We start from the raw sequence: 19182 nt of genomic DNA, 5'->3' as shown, positions 1-19182 counted from the left end.
AGAAGCCCTCCCAGCACAGAGGGGACTTCCCCCTTCCCTGCCAGCTTGCCGCTGATGTAGCACCTCTCGGGGGCTAGGCCACTCTGAGGAACAACACACAGGCCCTGCTCCCTAAGAGCATACCGTCTTGGAAGAAAGGCGACGGTAACACAGATGGTGATGTCAGTCCCTCTGAGGGCTAACTCCACACCGGCACAATGTGCCACACGTACTGAATTAGCTCCCAGGAAGTTGCCACGAACTCAGTGGCTTGAAACAACAGAAATATGTTCTTTCCCAGTTTTGGAGATCAGGAGTCTAGAATCAGTATCATGGGGTGAGGGCAGGGCCATGCTTCCTCGGCAGGCCCTAGGGGAGAAGCCATCTCTTACCCCTGCCAGCACTCCTCGATTTGTGGCCACGTCCCCCTAGCCTGTGTCCCCGTGGCTACACAGCCTCCTCCTCATCCTTGTCCCTCTACCTCTTTTTTATTAGAACACTGGCTCTGGCGTTTAGGGTCCCCCTCATAATCCAAAATGCTCTCATCTCAGCATTCCTACCTTAATCACATCTGCCAAGTCCTTTTTTTTATCTTTTGCAAATGTGGTATGAACAAGGGATCAGGAAGGACACGGATGCATCTTGGAGAGGTCAAGTTCAGCCTGTCGTGCGTACCTCCTCTCTCCTTCCCACTACGTATTTGTAAGAGCACATCGTGATTGCTGTTTGTAGCTGAGCACACAGGTGGCATGTAGAGCGTGAGCGAGAGAAGCACGTATGCCGATGCTTTTGGCCACCCCGAGAAGCAGGCCTGAGCTGAGGTTTGTAGGCCTGAGGCCCCGAGTGAGTGGAACTCCCTATTCTCATATTCAGCAAAGGCCCCTAGAGCAGGCGGCAATAAGAGCAGTGGGTCCCCACGTTCCAGTCCAGCTGTGCCACCAACCTTGCCATTGCCGTGCCACTGCTACTTTGGGTCTCGGTTGTGCTGTCTGAGAAATGGGATGCAAAGCGTCCATTCCTGCCCATTTCTGGCCCGACTGACCTGCACAGAAAGTCTTGGAACAAAGCTATCAGGAGCCTCTGGGTAGCCAAGGGTCCTTGCTTCTGGCTCCTGCTCACCCCACCCACCCCCACCCCAGGTGGGAGAATCTGCCTCAGTGGCTCATGCTGAGTCTGGGTGAGTCAGCAGCCCTCAGTTCTGCATTGTTCTGCCTCTCCAAACAGCACCATGGGTGGGGTGCTGGGGCCCCATCCCTGCACTTCCACCACTCCTATCACCATGGGAAGAAGCAAATTGTTTTCTGCCCCTGCGCCCTGGCTCGGGCTGCACTGGGGTCAGATGCCCTCCGGGTTCCTTCCACTGAGCAGAGTCTTACTCACCACCCCTAGCCCTACGGGAACCATACACCCTCAAAGGCCCCATCCCCATTCTACTAGCTCCCAGGGATGGCGCCCATACCCGAGGGTGCAGGCGTGCTGGCTCGGGCCCAGCCACTTTGGTGCTGGGCCACGTGTAGCTCTGTGGGGTTCCACGGCCGTGCTTTGCCTTTCATCTCCCTCCAGAAACTTGAGCCAGCACGTGCAGAAAGGGCTGGACTTGTTGAAAGATTGGGCTGGGTCCACTCCGTTCTCTGCCAGTCTTCCCTCTGTCATTCGTTAAATCTGAGAAAAGACATGGGGAGCACCAGGGGCAGGGGGGTCATCTACTGGGCACCCGGAGCTGCACAGCACACAGAGCCCAAGCCATCCCACTGCTGCCCCATCCCACAGGCAAGAACACAGAGGCTCTGGGAAGAGAGTGCACCCAAGGCCTGCAGCAAGTGGCAGAGCCATCATTCAGACCCAGAGAGTCCAGGTTCTGGCGGCAGGTGTGAGCGGTAACCCTCAGCCTGTGCCCCAACCCGAGTGAGGGCCAGCAGGGGAGCCAGCTGAGGGGAGGTCTGCAAAGGGACACTGAGCTGAACCTTTCGAGGGCCAAGACAGCAGAGGCAGAAGCTTGCCTTTGGGTGGACCACTGGCAATATCCAAGCGCCGAGCCTGACCTCATTGGAACGGCCAACCCCATTTCTCTCTGCAAATCTTGGTCTTGTCTCACTTACCGCCTTGCGCCGTGGTCTCCCTTTGCACCGAAATCTGCCTTGTAGGGCTGCTGCGTGGGTGCTCGGTGGAGGCTGACCACCCCGTGGGCTGTGGCTTTCCCCCACCACCCCCGGCCGTGGCATGTGAAGCTAGGGCAATACCGGGCCAGGTCTCCTCTGGCTTGGCCCATTCTCTCTGTCCTCTCTCCCCCGGCTTCCAACCTGGAATTTGTGTCTGGACCTAAAATCTTGTCCAGGGCCTGGGCTAGGCTCCCCTCCCAATAGAGAGGGAAGGAAATATGCTGCTCCAGAGAAGCACTTTCGTGGCCCTGCCTGCCCCCTTTCTGGGGAGGAGGAGGCTGGCCCAGCCATCTGGCCAGCGCCTGTACTGAGAGGAAGTGTGGGAGTCCTCGACTGCCAGGGGAGCTGGGCCCTGCTGCAGGCCACTGCTGCCCGTCACCAGCACGTGCCTATGTGCGTGCACGCCCCCCTCACACCACACACACACAGGCAGGGAGGCAGGTGGCCGTTCCTCTTACCTAGAGCCCCCTGCTTCTGCCTCATGCCCATTCATGGAAGGGCCACCACGGCGGTCCTCACCAGCTTCCGCAGCCCTGGGCAGGACACCTGCCACTCTCCCCTTCGGTCCGGCAGGCAGGAACATGGACAGGCCCAGGGAATGAGGGCACCTATCTGCCTTGCTGAATGCCAGGCCCAAGATCTCTCTGGGCAGGAAGAGGCTATGTTCATTAAGGTTTGCCTTAGCATTTGTCTATGGTAGAAACACTCAGCTCAAACTTGTTTACACAAACAAACAGGTGTACTGACTCAGATGACTGAAAAGTGACTAACTTCCAGTGAAGCTGGAGCTGTACTAGGGGCTCAATTCAAGAGTCCGATTCCACATCTTCCAACTCTGACACTCTGTGTATCATCTGCACTCTTGGCCTCCCCCCTCTTGGACCCCAGTAGCCCCAGGCTTGCATCCTACCTGCACAGCAACTCATGTGGACAGAGAACACTTCTTCCCCAAAGATTCCAGCCAAAGAAGCTACCTTAAGCACATGCCCATCTCTGAAATGATCACAGTACCCAAGAATGTGGAATGCGCTGATCAGCTGGGCTCAGATCACACGGCCTCTAGCCCCTGGAGAAGAAATGAAGTAGGTCCAGTATAGACCCAGCCCCAAGTGCTCTGCTCCCCCGTCCAGGACATACATAACCTTGTATGTCAGCATTTCTTTGTGCTGCTGCTTCCTTCCTTTGTGTCATGCGCTTTCTCACAAACTCCTTTTGATCCTTCAGAACCCAGCCCAGATGTTACCTCCTCTGAGAAGCCTTCCCTTATGCTTACATGCAGAGTTAGGTGATGTTTTTTTTTCCTCTGCTGGGGCCTTTATTACACTGCCCGATGCTTACCTGACTTGTGGGTCTGCCCTTTCCGTTTGAGCTCCAAGCTCTCTACAGGTCCTGGGCACAGAGCAAGTGCCCGGGACAAATTTGTCCAGAATATGAACAAACAGACCAATAATGGTAGCATCAGGTTCAGATGAGCTCAGAACTAGACCACTGGGGAGAAAGCAATGCATAAGAGTGACGTCCAAGGGGAGCAGCTGGCAGCAAGGCTGGCTTGGCCAGTCCTGCTGATGGCAGCCGGCAGGTGTGTGAGCGTGCATACATACAACAGAGGAGAACGTGACCATCTTTTAAAATGAGCTCACGCAATCGGTCCCTCCTCTCACCCTCAAGGTTACCTCTTTGAGTCTCTGCCCTGTTGCCAGAATTCAAGGCTGGGACAGGCCATGGTGAGACCTGGATTGGGTCCCCACAACCCATGATGTGGACATGCAAGAAGAAAAGAAAGTGGTAGCTGGGGGTCAGCCCCTGTTCTCTGAAGGACCTCCCTTAAACGCTGGCCTGTTGGCGAGATTGTCGGGGCTGCTGTGGAGCTCCTTGTTCCCCCACTTGCATTAATGATGCTTGGAATTCTGCACTTTGAGATTCATTCCTTTTGCTTCATTTAGTCTGTCACAATGAAAACCTTTTGAAACACTTGGGCCCCCTGGATCCTTATCGGTCATTAACAACACAGCAGGAGGGAGAGGTTCCAACTCCCTCCTGAGAGCTGGATTGTCTTGGGCATGGTGATGGAGCTGGAGTGGAAAGAAAGGCAGAAAAGTAACCCGAAACAGAGCAGGGAGAAAGCTGTTCTGCTCTCAGGTGCTGCCCTTGCCTGACCTTGCACACCTGCCCCCAGCCCTGTTCACAGAAAACCACAGTCAACAGGGGCACCCACTTCTCTGACGAGGGAACAGACACAGCACAGGCTGGGGCCCAGACCCACCTTGGTTGGTTGGGGTCCCATTACCTGCTATCTGAGTGCCCTTGGGCAAGGAGGGACCTAGCATCACTGGCTCTGTCCTCATCTGTAAAATGGGCATGAAGTGCGTCCCTGGTGACTTTTTTATTGTGATTACAAAAGGAAACACATGCCTGATGTCTGTGAGAGCTGGCATGCCGTCAGCCCTATCATGAGATGCCAGGTAAGGGCACAACTCAGTAGCACTGTGCAGAGGGGACATCTAGGGAGCCTTCCCGGAGGAAGTATCTGGATAGTCATCACGGCTGTGATGGCCAAGGCACCTTTGTCCTAGGTACTAGGGGTTCAGGTCAGTAGATGCTACACACCCAAGCTGACTTGTTGCAGAGACGGGAAGGGAAGGGGTTCATGCTCGCTAACACCCCTCATGTGCCCCACCCTGGGAGGCACCAGAGAAGAGCAGCATGCTGGCCGAGGCCACCCAGCTAGGTGGGAAAGATCAAGGTTCGCAAGAGAACCGGTGCTTTCAAAGGCACATGCGGTGCCCAGATGCCAGTCCTGCCGCACTGCTTCCGGGCCCTGGGTCCCCATACGGCCTCCAGAATCCAGTTCTGCTCTGCCTATAAAAGAAGAACATTTGATTGTGCCTCTGCCGGAGACTCTGCCGGCCTCGTTCCCACAGCTCCCAAGCCTACCAGTGACCGCGTTCCTGGCCCTGGGAAAGGCAAGGGGGTGTTGCATGTGTTCTTCAGTCTGTCCTGGGAGCCCAGTTGTCTCAACAGCGAACCCCATCAAATCTGCTCGGGAGACGGTGGCCTCTCTCAGCTCCTTGCCCAGGGAAACAGGGAAGCCTCCGCAGTATTCTCTGTGGGGGTGGGGTGGCCTCTGGCACAAAGGGAGCACCAGCCTGGGAATGAGGCAGACTCGGGCTGTCTTGACCTACGTCTCTCTCTGTCTGCACTGCATGGAGGGGTGACTTCCTTCTCGGACCCAGAGTCCTTCTGGGTGATTGCTGGTGTCAGCGTTTTCACAAACTCTCCAGGAGAACACACAGCACATGCTTCCTTCGAGGCTGGCTAGACACCCCTGCCAGGAGCTCCAGAGGCTCTCCTCTGAGCCCAGGGCCGGAGTCAGGGCCCAGGCTGCCCTGGAAGAATGAGCTCCCTATTCCCTTGGTGACCTGTGGTGGGAAGACAGCCGCAGAGTTCACTCTCCCCTGAAGGGTGATAACTGAGGTATGAAGACAAATCTCCCAGTTCCTCCATATGGGGACCTCCAAACTCAACCGCTAGGTCGGGCTGGACTCCAGCCCCGGCCAGGGCAGGCCCCCTCCCCCGTGGTGGTGTGTTTGTTGCCATGACAACACATCTCCAGCCTCCTGCTTTGGACACTTATCTGGCCAATGGGATGGGGGTCACCTTGGACAGACCAGGGCTGAGGTATGCCCTAAATGTGTTCCTTTAGCTCCCCGTGTAGTCACTGGTTTGTCTCGTGAGGCCTCAGCTGTTGTCAGTGTGCCCTAGCCACTTAGGGCCACCAGCTGCAGTGACCACAGGCCGCTATGACCTCAACCGTGGCCAGTATCCTGCAGGCTCTGGGAACCTACCCTGCCTTGCGAGTTCGAGGGAGGACTGAGGGATCTGAGGACAACAGGTGTCTCCCACTGCTCTCCAGAACACCCTATGCTTACTGCAGTATTCTCAGCCTTCTAGAACTCTTTCCTTCAATCCCAGATCTGGGCCCAGGAGTCAGACAGAGGTCTCCTCCCTGCCCCACAGTCCCAGCGCCCTGGGGAGTGTCCATCCTGCCCCCACCAGCATGCCCAAGGCAGCGAGACAGACCCTTGGCAAGAAGGGTGAGTTAGTCTTGTTCTGTCCCCCCACCCCACCCACCACCACCCTTGGACACATAATACCTCTGCCTAGAGCAGAGCCGTCCCGAAGCCCTTTGCCCTGAATGCAGTTTTGTCTCGGGTGGGCTGGCCTCGGAAGGCAGCCTGTGAGTGAGAGCAGCTTGAGGCTGTGATGCGTGACTTATCCCAGAGGCTCCCTCCTACCAAGCTCAGTGCCTGGAAACAGATGTGTGGCCATCACACTCTTGAAAATCCCTCTGGGGGATGCTAGTTCACTACTTGCCAGGTGTTAGCATGTAGAGGAGCCTCAGACAGAATCCAGTTACCTGGGATGCAGTGGGCATGCAGATCCGACGAGCCCACTGGGCAGCTCTTCCCCACTGCTTTGGCAGGCTCATTGGAAGTGCACGCCCATTGCAGTCACATCTGCAAAAGTGAGAAAGAAATGGAGCAGAATGCTCACATCCTCCAAGCCGGGAGTTTGGGAAACCCAGATGTGGAGACATCTGGATGTCACCTGTTTGGGTCCCGGCACGCCCCATGTGGCAGGCACGGGTTTCGCGCACTCTCCCCCATAAGCAGGAATGCTCTCTGGTTCACTCCAACCATCCCCGCTCTGATGTATAAGGATGCCCTTGCTCCTATCCAAAGTCAATCCCATGGAGGGGGTGGAGGGAGGGCCTCCCAGGCACATCTGGGTTTTGCCCTCTGACTATGGCACTAATGCCATAATAATGGCTCTCGGCTGTGAACGGACAGCTGGATATGGGGGGACTTTCACCCTCAAGGCAGCCACAGGAAAAAGGCACTATTATCTCCATTTTACAGTTGAAAAAACTGAGATTCGCAGTGGGTTTAAGGGCGTGCTCAGCATGCCTGGGCTGTTAACGACTAGGATCCTAACACAGGTCCATCTGAAACTCTCTTCTTGGCACTACATCAGATCACGGAGAGACCTGTTTTCTGAAAAAGTGAAAAATCACATCTCGGTGAACTTGGCCCCCAGGGACTTAGCTGTGGTTTCATAGTTACTTTTCCTCTAAACCCTGATTTTTATTTAATGGGCAGCTCTTGGGGTAGCCGACTTTAGAACTCCCTGGTGCTAACATGCTAGCCTCCGAACGAGAGGCTAACATGCTAGCCTCCGAACGAGAGGGCCCCATCATGGAGTTGAGTGCAGCCAGTGTCCCCTTGGAGGCTGGGCAGGGGACATGGGGGTGGACCGCAGCCACGCCAGCCCTAGCCACAGGGTCTAGGCCAAGTGTGTGCCTGACTGCTGATGGGCATCCGAGAAGGAAGACTCTGTTAGCATTAAAGGGAATCCTACGTAAGGAGAGCTAAAAGGATATTCTAGAAGTATACTTCCGGCTCATCATTTGAGAACTCTTCTTGAAACCTGCTCTGCTTGATGCCAGCCGGTCTCATGGCGGGTGCTCCACGGCTGCGACTGCCCAACTAAACCCCAAATTCTCTCCTTTGGGGGCCTCTCCCAATCCCTCTCCTTCTCTCCATTCTGTTAGGAATACACACTCTTTGCCCCTCAACACTAGTACTAGTGTTTTCTGGTTTTCGTTCATGTAGAACGCGTGCACCTGTTCATTAACAAAGGTTTGTGTTGCCACCATTGGTCCAGTCTTGTGCCGGCGCTGGGAAAGCCATGACAGCTCGGCACATGCGGGTGGCTCACTGAGCGTATGGTCCCGCAAGTCCAGCCATGAGTGCCGCGAACTTCACGGCCAGCACCAGACCGGCAGGCAGGTGGCCTCGGCAGCCCATAGGAGTTTTCAGCCTGCACGCACTGGCTAACGTGTGAGAAGTCAGACTCCATGAAGGGTACCCATGCCCATTGCTCGGCAGGGCTCCCCACACATCCTTCTGTACCAGGCCATGCCTTTTGACCCCGCTCCTTTGTCTCTGCAGGCCTCCTGCCCTAAGCGGCAGCCCTGTTATCTCCGACATTTCGTTGATCCGGCTTTCCCCACACCCTGCCGGCCCTGGGGAGTCCCCCTTCAACGCCCCCCACCCATACGTGAGCCCTCACATGGAGCATTACCTCCGTGCCGTGCACAGCAGCCCCACGCTCCCCGCGATCTCTGCAGCCCGGGGTCTGAGCCCCGCTGACGGTGAGTAGAGCTTGGGGTGCTTGGAGGGAGGATGGGCTGCTAACTGTAACTCTGTCGACCCCCCAGCCCTGGTCCCCTGGGATAGTGAGCAAGTTGACATTCCTCCCACCACCCTGAGCCATGGGTTTTTCCACAAATGAATGGGAAAAGCCAAGAGGATCCAGGAACATTGGGTTTTGTGCTCATTAAGGAGCTGTTCAGAACTACCCTTTTGCATGCAAATTATATGTAATAATAATAAGGTATGTTTATTCATGTAGGCTTTAGCTTAGACGAGAATTCTTTGGTCTCAATAAACCAAAATCTGCTTCTGGTGAAGGAAAGGCGGTGCTGGATCAAGGCGTTGCCCGGGTCCCTGGAGCAGCAGGAATGCAGAGCTGGGCTGGTTTCTGCCTGCATCTCTGCTTTATGCACCCCAAGGTCAACACGTGGCCTCCAAAATGGCACCCCAAGGCTCCTCGGGTGAGCCCCAGTGGAGTTGGATCTCTCAGCTCAGATGCTGGAGAGAGAATTGATTGGCCCAGCTCAAAGATCAGATGGCTACCCCAATCCACTTCACTTGAGACGAGAAAGGGCAGGTCACGTAATATAAATAGGGTTTTCAGGTCTAAAATTTAATACTTCAGAAAAAAATCTAATACTTCCCTCCCCATCCCCACCTCACCGGTACACGTATACGAACACACACAAGCACACATGCGCACACTCATACTGGACGGTAGTGATCACATTCAGGTGCTGGCCGTGCCCGTCCTGCCTTCCTGGGACATGCCCCAGCCCTCTGTCCCATGCCACCCTGCACAGTGCCCGGTAGCCACTTTCTGGTGCCATTTCTAAAAGTAACCGGGGTGTAGCCTCTCAGTCTGCCCACTGAAACCATGCCTCTTGGTCCAGGCCATTCTAGAAGACTTTTGCACTCCGGGGCCCATAGGCTGAGGCTCCGGGAAACACAATCCCAGTGGGTCCCTTGTCACTACCTCCAGTCCTTGTCAAGGGGAATGTGCCCTCCCCCACATCCTGGCTATGACCAGGACCTGGAGCCAAGGCCTGGACCCGAGAGGCTCAGCTTGGAGTTCCCCAAGGAAAAGGACTCCGAATGGACAGAATGTCTCCCCAAAGCATCGGGTTCATCGTCCTGAAATCTGAGTGGGTTTTCCAAGTGGCCTTGGCCGAGTGCTGGTGCCCTGAAAGATCATGCCGCCTCCACGCAGAGCCACCAGCTCCAGATGGTGGGCTACGCTTTTCTACACCTCTCCTGATGACCCAGCCGGTGCCAGCAGACCAGGTTCCCCATGCTGCCCTGACCTTGAAGCTTGTTCATGGTGTCCTGGGCTGGAGGCCACCTGCCCCCGGGAAAAGATGTGTCTACGCCCTCATCCCCCAAACCTGAGAAAGTGGCCCCATTTGAAAAAAGGCCTTTGCAGATGTGATTTAGTTGGGGATTTTGAAACAAAGAGAACATCCTGGAATGTCCACGTGGGCCTTAAATGCAATGATAGGTGTCCTCGCAAGAGACACAGACGAGAGAATGAACCAAAGATGAAAGTGATGTGGCCGCAGGCCAAGGAGGCTGGCAAGCTCCAGGTGCTGGAAGGAACATGGGACCGATGACGCCCTAAAGCCTCTGCAGGGAGCGTGGCCCCAGTGACGCCTTGAAGTGACATGTCTGGCCTCCAACCTGGGAGAGGACAAAATTCTGCTGTTTCAACGGCAGTGAGCAACACATGTCTGTCCTAACTCGTTACAGCAAGTTAGGAAACTAATACTCACGGTAACAGGGTTCCTGTGGAGGAGGAACAGGCAGGACGTGGCAGTCCTCCCGAGGCGGTGGTCAGAGGGCCCTGAGAGAGGTCTCTGGAAGACAAGGATGCTGTGGTTTCAGCTGCCAGTGGTGTAGCCCTTGAAGAAAAGACGTGCATTTGTGGAGCCCTGATTCTGTGCCTGATTTCCATAGAAACATCGGTGGGGCTCCTCTCACCCACATTTATCCCAGCCCCAGCCCCTTGGGCTAGTAGGCCTGGGTTCAGCACTAGAGGGCACTCAGCTAATGGGCAAGGCCCTGACCTTCACCGGGGGTGGACCTGTTGCCCAGAGACCTCACTGGCCCTGAACCAAGCCCCCAAGTGGGTAGAGACAGCGTGTCGGGCTCGCACTGCAGCTGTGCCCTCCCCAGCACCTGCACACGTGAGGCCCAGAGAGTTCACCGGCCATCAGCGGCCATGTCTGCCAGACCATGCATGTGCTGAGGACCAGTGGGCACCCCAGGGCAGCTTTCAGGGAGGAGGTGGACATTCAGGAAGAGGGGGACAGGAAAGTATTTCAGGCATGCACAGGGCAGGAGGAGGCCGTGGGGGCATCACCCTGGCTGTAGGCCAGGACTCTCTCTAGTGGATATAGCAGGAGAAGGGGGGGAGGAGGAGGTGGAGGGTGGGGAAGGGGTGGCGGCTTCCATTCACAGGCTTCTCTCTGCCCAGCATGGATGAGATCTTTACTGTTTGCCAAGACTAATAGCAGAGAGCACCAGAGTCCTCATCTGCCGTTGGAGGACAGTAATGGTGGCCCTCTGCTCAGGGTGTGTGGGGGCAGTGGCCATGAGAATGAATACAAGTCCCTCGGCACTGTGCCTACACGGGCCCAGCAAGTGCCCAGCATGACACTGGCTGCCACTCTCATTTCTCATGGTAACTTGAGTAGCAAGGATACTTCTCCCCATTTTATGGATGGAAAACTGAGCCCCTACCCAGTTTTGCAGAGCAGGTTAAAAACCAGGCCACTCAATGGGTTTGTTGGGTTCCAAGGCCCACCCCCCAGCGCCAGGTACCCTCCAGATTATCCCAAGTTCCTCCTCCCTGCCTCCTGGCTGAGCCCCAGACAGGGCCGGGTGCAAGGTTGGAGACGGATAGCCCTGGGTTCTGCAGCTGCCGGCCAGGCCAGCAATCTCACCTTGAATGTTCAGGTCAGACTGACCTGGCCCGATCGTTGACCACCACAGAGCCTTTGTTTGAGTCTTCCTTTTCCTTTGAAGACTCTGCTGGCCTCTGGGCCCTGTGGGCCTGCAGCTCTGGGCCCTTGTGGGGCCTAGAGGGGGAGGAGGGAGCACTTGCCTAAGGATTTGAGGAAGTAGAGGTGTTCGGGCTCTGACACCCCATCAGCAGAAACACCACCCCCCACACACATTGTCTGCTCAGTGCGGGGAGCGAATCTAGGGGCAGAGGACAGACTAGCAGGCCCTGGAGTGTGGGGGGCAGAAGGAGCACACAACTACCATGTGCGTGTTTCTCTCATTTTTGGGCCACAAGCTGACGGCTTCTCTCTCTCTCCCTCCCTGCTGTGCACAGTGGCTCACGAGCACCTCAAGGAGAGAGGGCTGTTTGGCCTCCCCGCACCAGGCAGCAACCCCTCAGACTATTACCATCAGATGACCCTCATGGCAGGCCACCCTGCACCCTACGGGGACCTGCTGATGCAGAGTGGGGGTGCCGCCAGTGCACCCCATCTCCACGACTACCTCAATCCAGTGGATGGTGAGTGTCGGGCCCACGTGGGGGCGGGGAGCAGGACAGGAGATGGGGACAGAGGAGGATGTCTGCTGCTCCTTTCGTAGGCAGGGAGCCCTGACGGAGGATCTGGGAATCCCTGCCATGATTGCTGTCCATAGGCGACTGAGTCTGACCAACTCCCACAAACACTTAGTGAGTCACTGCAGGCCAGGACATGTTTTGGGATTTGCAGCCTCAGGAACAAAACACGCTCATCTCAGCTTTCATGGAACTTACGTAGCAGTAGGGAGAGACAAACAAAGCCAAGAATGGGGTAGGGAGCCCCAGGTGGAGTGGGGGGTGAAGTCATGAATAAAGAAATTGAGAAATCTTTCCTGGGAAAATGATATTCAGGCATGAATATCATGAGGAGGTGAGCAGTACAGAAATACGCAGTAAAAGGGTCTAGCCAGGGGGAGTAGCAAGTGCAAAGGGCCTGAGGCAGCAGTATGCCCTCTGAGCTCCAGAAAAACCCAGGAGGCCAGCGTGCCTGGCCTCCAGTGAGTAAGGGGCAGGAGTGGGGTGGGGCCAGAGTTCCAGGGCTGGTTGTGCAGGCTGGTCGGGGTTTGGTCAGGCTTTGTTTGGATCGAGCATGATGGGGCCCTCGGAGGGGCTTGGACAGAGGAGTAATGAGATCCGACTTATTCTGAAAAAGGAATCCCATTGTGGCTACTGACCTGAGAATAGGTTTAGGGGCAAGGTGGAAGCAGGGGGTCCAGCTAGTAGAGGTGGGGTAGAGAAGGGATCACATTTTAGATAAAGCCACAAGATTTGTCTCCAGACCGGGTGAGGAGTTAGGAGGAAAGAAAGGCATCAGGGACAACACCAGGGGCTTGGGCTTGGGCCTGGGCAGGTAGGGATGGTTGTCAGTGCTAGAGCTGCAGGCTACAAGCAGGGCCCATTGACAGGCAGGAGATCCAGTGGTATGGGTAGATGAAGTTCTTCTTACCCATAATATACCAAGGCTTCCCCTCCCAACAAATAATATCCTAATTTCACAGGGGTGCCCATGGCCCCCTGACCATGAGCCCCTGGGGTCGGCGTGGAGCCCCCGACTTGGAGGAGAGGGGCAGGGAAAGGCTAAGTGCCCGCCTCCCCCAGTCAGTGCCACTCCACCTGCTGTTGCTGGAGCCTGGCCCAGAGATACCCAGGGATCCAGGCCAGGCCATGGAACTAGGATCCCAGCAGGGGCAGGCAGGCAGCTTCGGCTGATTTATCCCCCTCCAGCCACACCCCCCAGGAGGGCTTTCCCACTCCACAATGGTAAGGAGCACCCAGGCCTGAGGTAGGATGGGCTCCAGAGGGAAGTCCTGGTCTCTGTCAGGCTACATGGCTCAGGGTGCGCCCCTGTACCCCTCAGCCTCCTCCTGGCCCCCAGGACTTCCTGTCCACCTCGTGCCCTGCAGCTCTACCTTATTGGCTGGGGCAGAGCCAAGCCTCCCCCCACTTCCTCAGGCCTGAATAAGATTTTACTTTCTCTGGGACATCTCCCCAGATGCCCTCTCCCTCTCCTGCCCTCTGGATCCTTTTTGTCTCTGTCTGCCCTTTTCACCCTACACCTGCAAGAGCAACCTTGGTTGGTTCCTGAACCCCCTTGAGTCTTCCCTTCCTCTGTCTACTAGGGAAGAGCACTGGGGTCCTCCCCACACTGCTCTCATCCCTTGTCACCCTCGTCATGCCCCAGGGAGTGCCATCAGAATCCGATCCCCGGGTCTGTCCCGCCCCTGTGCCTTCCCCAGGATAGAGTTCAGTCCGGGACTACGCACAAGTGTGGAGTGTGAGGTAAGGCCTGGCTCCCAGAGCACACACACACACACACCTACACCTTCGTCCTCTCAAGGGCCCTCTGCTGCTCCCCAAAGGGAGTTGGGTGGGCTGTCGGTGGCTGCTGAAGTTGTGTGTATGCACCACTTACCCAAATTAGGACCCCGACAACAGGTTCACTATAGTCCTCAAACAGCCACGTCCAAATGTCCCATCCTCCCATGCAGGGCCTGCCTCCCAAGGCCTCCGGGTGGCTGGCACCAGGCCAGTGGGGCAGTGGGCAGACACAGAGAAACTGTGGCCCAGGGATCTGGTCAGGCAGGTGTCCCCAGAGGGCAGACATGAGCACGTGCTGTGTGCCGATGTGAGAACCGTCTCTACCTGGTGCCTTTCCATGCATTCTCTTTTCTGACTCCCCTCAGCCACCTTCTGAGCCTGGAATTCCAATCTCTACTTTGAGATGAGCAAACTTGGGGGGGGTGGGTGGCAAGTGAGTTGCCCAGGCTGTGAGTTGGGGTTTCAACGCAGCACCAGATTCTGACACCCTAAGAGCTGGGCCAGAGCAGGATGCCCGGAGGGGTGGCCGTGGGAAGGGAGTTTGGGTAGCGAGCCGCAGGCACATCTAGGCCAACACTGCCCCTGCATGCGTCCCCACTATGGGAGCTAGCCCAGGGTGGCGGGGGCGCTGGATGTCAGGACAGCGATTCCCAGCCCCGTGTGCCGGTTGAACTTGACACGCTGTTAAGTAAGATTGTGTGTGCGCGCTTGGCTCATTGCCCGGTGCACAGTGGCCGCTCAGTCAGTACTTGTTCTAATCTCTTTCCTCGAGGAGACTTTTCCCTCTTCCACATCTTCCCCTCCAGCAGGACTTTTGTCTCCGTCCACCCCATTCTTAGCCCAGAGCCACAACTCCTCCTGGTCACCACCCCATGCCTCCCATCAGTCCCAGCCCCCAGCCTGCCACATCAGGCTTGTCAACCTTCCCGGCCACCCTGTGATTTGTCACTGTCCCTGCACCGCCATTCAGCTCAGGCTCCCTTAGCCCCCCCACACTGCTCAGCAGGGGTCTTGCATCCCCTCCACCATTCTGCACCCCCTGTGACTTCCACCACCCTCAGGGCAAGATTCAGGCTTCATAACCTGGCTTGGGGGGCCTTCCCCTCTAGCCTCATCTCGCCCGCCTTGCATACCGCCTCCCATTGCCTTGCTTCATCTGCAGCCACCCGGACAACGACCGGGCACCTTCTGCGTGCAAAAGCGCTCCCTCCAGCCTAGCCCAGCTCCGCGCTGCACCCAAACCCAGCCCCAGGTCAACCGCATCAGCTCTGCTCACACTCCGGCCTTTCCCTCCCACTGGGTGCTGTTAACAAAGCAGGTAGCCCTCCACGTCCTGGAGCTTGGCTGCCCAGGAGCAGGCCTCCGTGTTTGCAGAGTGGCTGAGTGAGCGAGTCAGTGAGTGGCAGTTACCAAAAACCCCAGGATGGAAAAATGCACACTGATTGGGGAAGCCGCTTTGCTGGGGCAAGCGGCTGCCGGCTTGCAGGGAGCAGGGGAGTCGGCTGGGAACACGGCCGCTTTGTTCTCGGGGGCACTCGGCATTTGGCAGCCTCTGGGGCTGAGCCAGAGCAGCGGGAGATGAGCTCACCAGTGGGCGTGAGAGCGTCCAGCTCACGTCGGACTCATCACACCCACCCACGATCCTTTCTCCACCTCTCCTGCTGGGAACATGATCGGCTCCGGGGTGCAGAGGCAAGCATCCATCTCGGGCCCAAGAAGGCAGATCCATGTCACAGGCTGAGGGATGGGGTGGGGCTGGGGGATTTTTCTGAACCCCTGAAGGATCTTAGGAATGGATGATTCTTTTCTTTGGGTCCCAGTCACTTACAATCCAAGCAAATCCGGAGGAGTCCAACATGATCTCCTGTGTGTGTCATTACTTAATACAGTTTTTCTTTTCAAACCGGTTCGAACTACACCAGGAACCTTTGCTTTCACTTTTCAAAATAGTTGAGGTATTTCTGTTTGCCTCTGATGCCCACGAGGATGTGGGGTTCAAGTGCCTCCTTCACGTGCCCCCAGGTCTGCCATCGGGCTATCCCCAGCCTCTCCCTTCCTATAAACTGGGGAGCAGGAAGAACCTACCAGCTCTGGGGCTTTCTGCTCATCCCAGCTGCATGGGTCTGGGGACAGACCTTCCTGTCAAGATTCTGTTTGCTCCAGCTCACCCAGAGAAACTTGTGCAGACTCAGAGACCACTTGTGGAAGGGTCCTGAGTCTCTCCAAGGACATGTGTGTTCACCTTAGGAAGCCTCCCATAAACATGGTTATGACATGTAAGCTCTGTGTAGGGGCAGGGGGCCCCAGAGCTTGTGGGAAGTTGAGGAGACTAGTCCTTCCCTCTCTCCGTGTTTCTCTCTCTTCCTCCCTCCCTCATTCATTCTGAGGGTATTTCTTGAGCATGCCCTATGTCCCGGGCATGGTTCAGGGTGTGAGGGACACCAATGTTCCCCTTTGCAGGACAAAGAATATCCATCCCCAGGCCATCCTACTTACCCCGGCCTCCTTTCTCAGCCCCTTCCCTTCACATTCTAAGAGGAGAGAACTTTCCAGAGGCTTTTTGAATGTCAAGCTGGGGTGTGGAGGCCAGATCTGCCAGGCTGCATGGGCAACCTGCAGAGAAGGTGCAGAAAAGCCACCTAGGTCTGACCCACCAGGGCAGGTGTCCCCAGCCCCCTCGCAAACCGCCACCAATACCATTTTCACCTGAGCCAAGTGCCATCGGCATGATTCTTTATTTAATGGTGTATTTTTAATACACTCGCCTTTGGGGGTTCAATAAATAGATCTTAAAGTAGAATTGGTATTTTTTTCTCATATGGGAAGCCTGGTCATATCTGAGCAAGATGTCTGCATCCCTGTCCCCATCAGGCCTAAAATCACCCTGTCCGGGTCAAGTACACATCCTATGTTGAGGAAAACCCCGTGGGAGTGGGGGAAAGGCAGGGGGTGCAGAGAGGCCTCTGATGGGGCTCTTGCTGGAGTACAGATCCAAGCCCTGCCCTCCTCCCTGGCCACAAGGTCAGGCCATGGGCAGGCCCCAGGGCATTTCCCATGTCCCTCCCTCGCTGGGGGCTCCCCAGCCTCCTGGTGGTCGATGAAGGCCCATTGCCTCCTGTTTTTAAAGGAGGCTGATTGATAGCAGGAAGAACGAGAAGTGATGCTGCTTGGGGAGGTAATGGATAACCGGTCAGAGAGTCCAAGGCTATCACTCTGCCTCCTGGTTCTCTGGAGGGCGGGGAATTCACTGGCTGTCACCAGGGCCTTCAAATGGAATCTTGTTGTTTTATGCTGTTGAATATTGGTGATTTAACGGCAGAATGGGAGCCGCCACGGCCACACCCCCTCCTCCTCCCACCACATTGAGAAGATTGAAATGTTTCCGATTGAAATGTTGTCTGTTTACAGCCCATATTTCCTCTGAGCTGTATATTTTATTGTCATATTGACACTAATTTGACTTGGATGTCACCTCCATTCCGACGCCCGTTCTTTATGCTGCCTGCGGGTCCAAGGGGGTTTTCAGAAACCAATTACATTGATCACACCACAGAGAGGCAGGAGGAGCTGCTGGCGGGTCTGTCAGAGGCCCCAGTTGGCAGGGAGTCCGTGCCCAGCCTGCCCAGGAGGGAGACTGAGGCAGAGGAGACCAGGCCTTGGGGCCAGGAGAGTCAGGCCCAGGCTGAATGGTATATATGGCTGGTCTGATGAGCCTGCACACACAGTCCTGAGACCAGGAGGCCCTGAGCCCAAAGTTTCTTTGTCTGTATCACAGAACTAGGAAAGGGGCAGCCTCTGGGCTCCAACACCTAGGTGTCCTCATTTCCCCCATAAGAAGGGGTGAAGGGGCTACAGACAGCTAAGTGTGGGCCAGGTTAAGGTCCTCCAGCTGGGTTTCTTTAGAGCACTTTTTCAGTGAGTCCAGGAGATGGTGGCTGGGGCAGGGCTGGGCAGGAATGCTCCAGAAGCCGTGAGGATTCAGAGCCCCGCAAACCAGGCCACAAGGCTGGGTCTTGCTATCCCCAGGGGAGGCATGTCCCAGTCCAATGCTCAGGACAGCAGCTGGCCCAGAGAAGGCTCCTGGGATGCAGCTCTCTCTGCATGCTCCTGACTGGAGCCATGCCTTCCCTGTCCAGGACCTGTGGAGACGGGTCCCTGCAGCCATCCTGCTGCCCTCAGCCCAGGCTCCCAGGTCCTCAAGATGTCCACCAGCCTGGAACAACCCTGAGGTGAGTCCTGTGGGCTCATTTTCCAGGTGAGGAATCAGCTCAGGGAGGTCCAGCAGCTCTCCGAAAGCCACCCAAGTCAGAGCAGTCAAGCAGGGCCAGAATGTGGCCTGCCAGGGTCCAAGGCCGGTTCTCAAATCTCGCGCCCTTCCTGACTGCCCCCAGGAAAGCAGCAATATCCCTGAGCCTTCTGGACTTACCTGAGGCAAGCGCAGGCACCCAGTGAACGCTCCTAGCACGCCGGCTACTTACTGTTCTCATTCCCCGGGATGGTGAGCTTCACAGGGGGCCAGGGCTGAGGGGCTCCCTGCTTGCAGCTTCCGAATGACCAGTCCCTTGCCTGGCATGTTGTCAACACCGACAGGGGGGCTGAGGGGAAAAGGAACTAACACACGGACGAGCAGAGAAAAGACCCAGTAGATGAAGCAGGGTCCAGATGTCAATGGTAATGGGAGCAGGTCGTAGCGGGTGGCGGCTGTCCCGGTGAGGGCCGGCTGGTGTCCGGTCACCCGGCGGCTGACAGAAATCAGCAAAGACTCACCCACAGATGAATGGACGTCGCGGCTCTGCCAGTCCCCGGTCATAAATCACCGGAGAAGCCACAGGAAATGAGTGCCAGGATTTTCTTTCTATTTAGTAATTTATCAAGGGAAGAGGTGCATTAATAAACATATTTCCCTTGAGGGGTGGGAATAACAGAGATGAATATCACTGTCAGATTTGGCCTGTTTCCTCTTGTTAGGGGCGCAGGAGAGGGTGGGAATCCAAATATTAGCAACAAAATCTTTTTTTAAAAAAATGTATCACACAGACGAGTATATTTCTTCCTTTATATGGTGTTAGATCGTCCCTCCCACCTCATATTTCTCCGTTTGCCGCTCGGTCCGTAAGTAATAGGAATCTTTGGGAAGATTTTACTTTTGCATCTTTGATTTTCCTTCCAAGTGAGGACTGACAAGGAGTGAACTCAGGAAATAAGAACAAAGAAGCCTAACGGAGCCCTAGTGAATGGGCCGATGAGTGAGTGCTTTAGGGACGACAGGCGTGCTGCTCTGTGGTCCAGCTGTGTTTTCCAGACGTGCTGTCCCTTACTGCAACATTAACGTTAGATTCACCCTGCCCCTCGAAACCCCCTCCTAGCCCCCGAAGAAGCTACGTGAACTTGCAGTTTCATTTTAGAAAATCAACTCGCATTTCATTTTAGAAAATCAACTCGCATTTCATTTTAGGAAACCTCCGCTGGG

At 56.0% G+C, this 19182-nt stretch overlaps 1 protein-coding gene across 1 annotated transcript in view; it reads left to right on the top strand.

Annotated features, from left to right (window-relative positions):
• Nucleotides 1-19182, top strand: part of GLI2 (GLI family zinc finger 2) — a 242550-nt gene that overhangs the window by 197112 nt on the left and 26256 nt on the right. The window contains exons 4-5 of the mRNA XM_045066465.1: nucleotides 8150-8352; nucleotides 11691-11876. Coding sequence (XP_044922400.1) covers nucleotides 8150-8352; nucleotides 11691-11876 — 389 coding nt within the window. The remainder of the gene's footprint in view (nucleotides 1-8149; nucleotides 8353-11690; nucleotides 11877-19182) is intronic.

This window comes from Mustela putorius, unplaced genomic scaffold (genome assembly GCF_011764305.1).
Source record: "Mustela putorius furo isolate JIRA1106 unplaced genomic scaffold, ASM1176430v1.1 tig00003867_pilon_pilon_pilon, whole genome shotgun sequence".
Lineage (NCBI taxonomy): Eukaryota > Metazoa > Chordata > Mammalia > Carnivora > Mustelidae > Mustela > Mustela putorius.
Note: the sequence above shows the minus strand (reverse complement) of the source record. Positions and strands in the feature narration are given on the sequence as shown.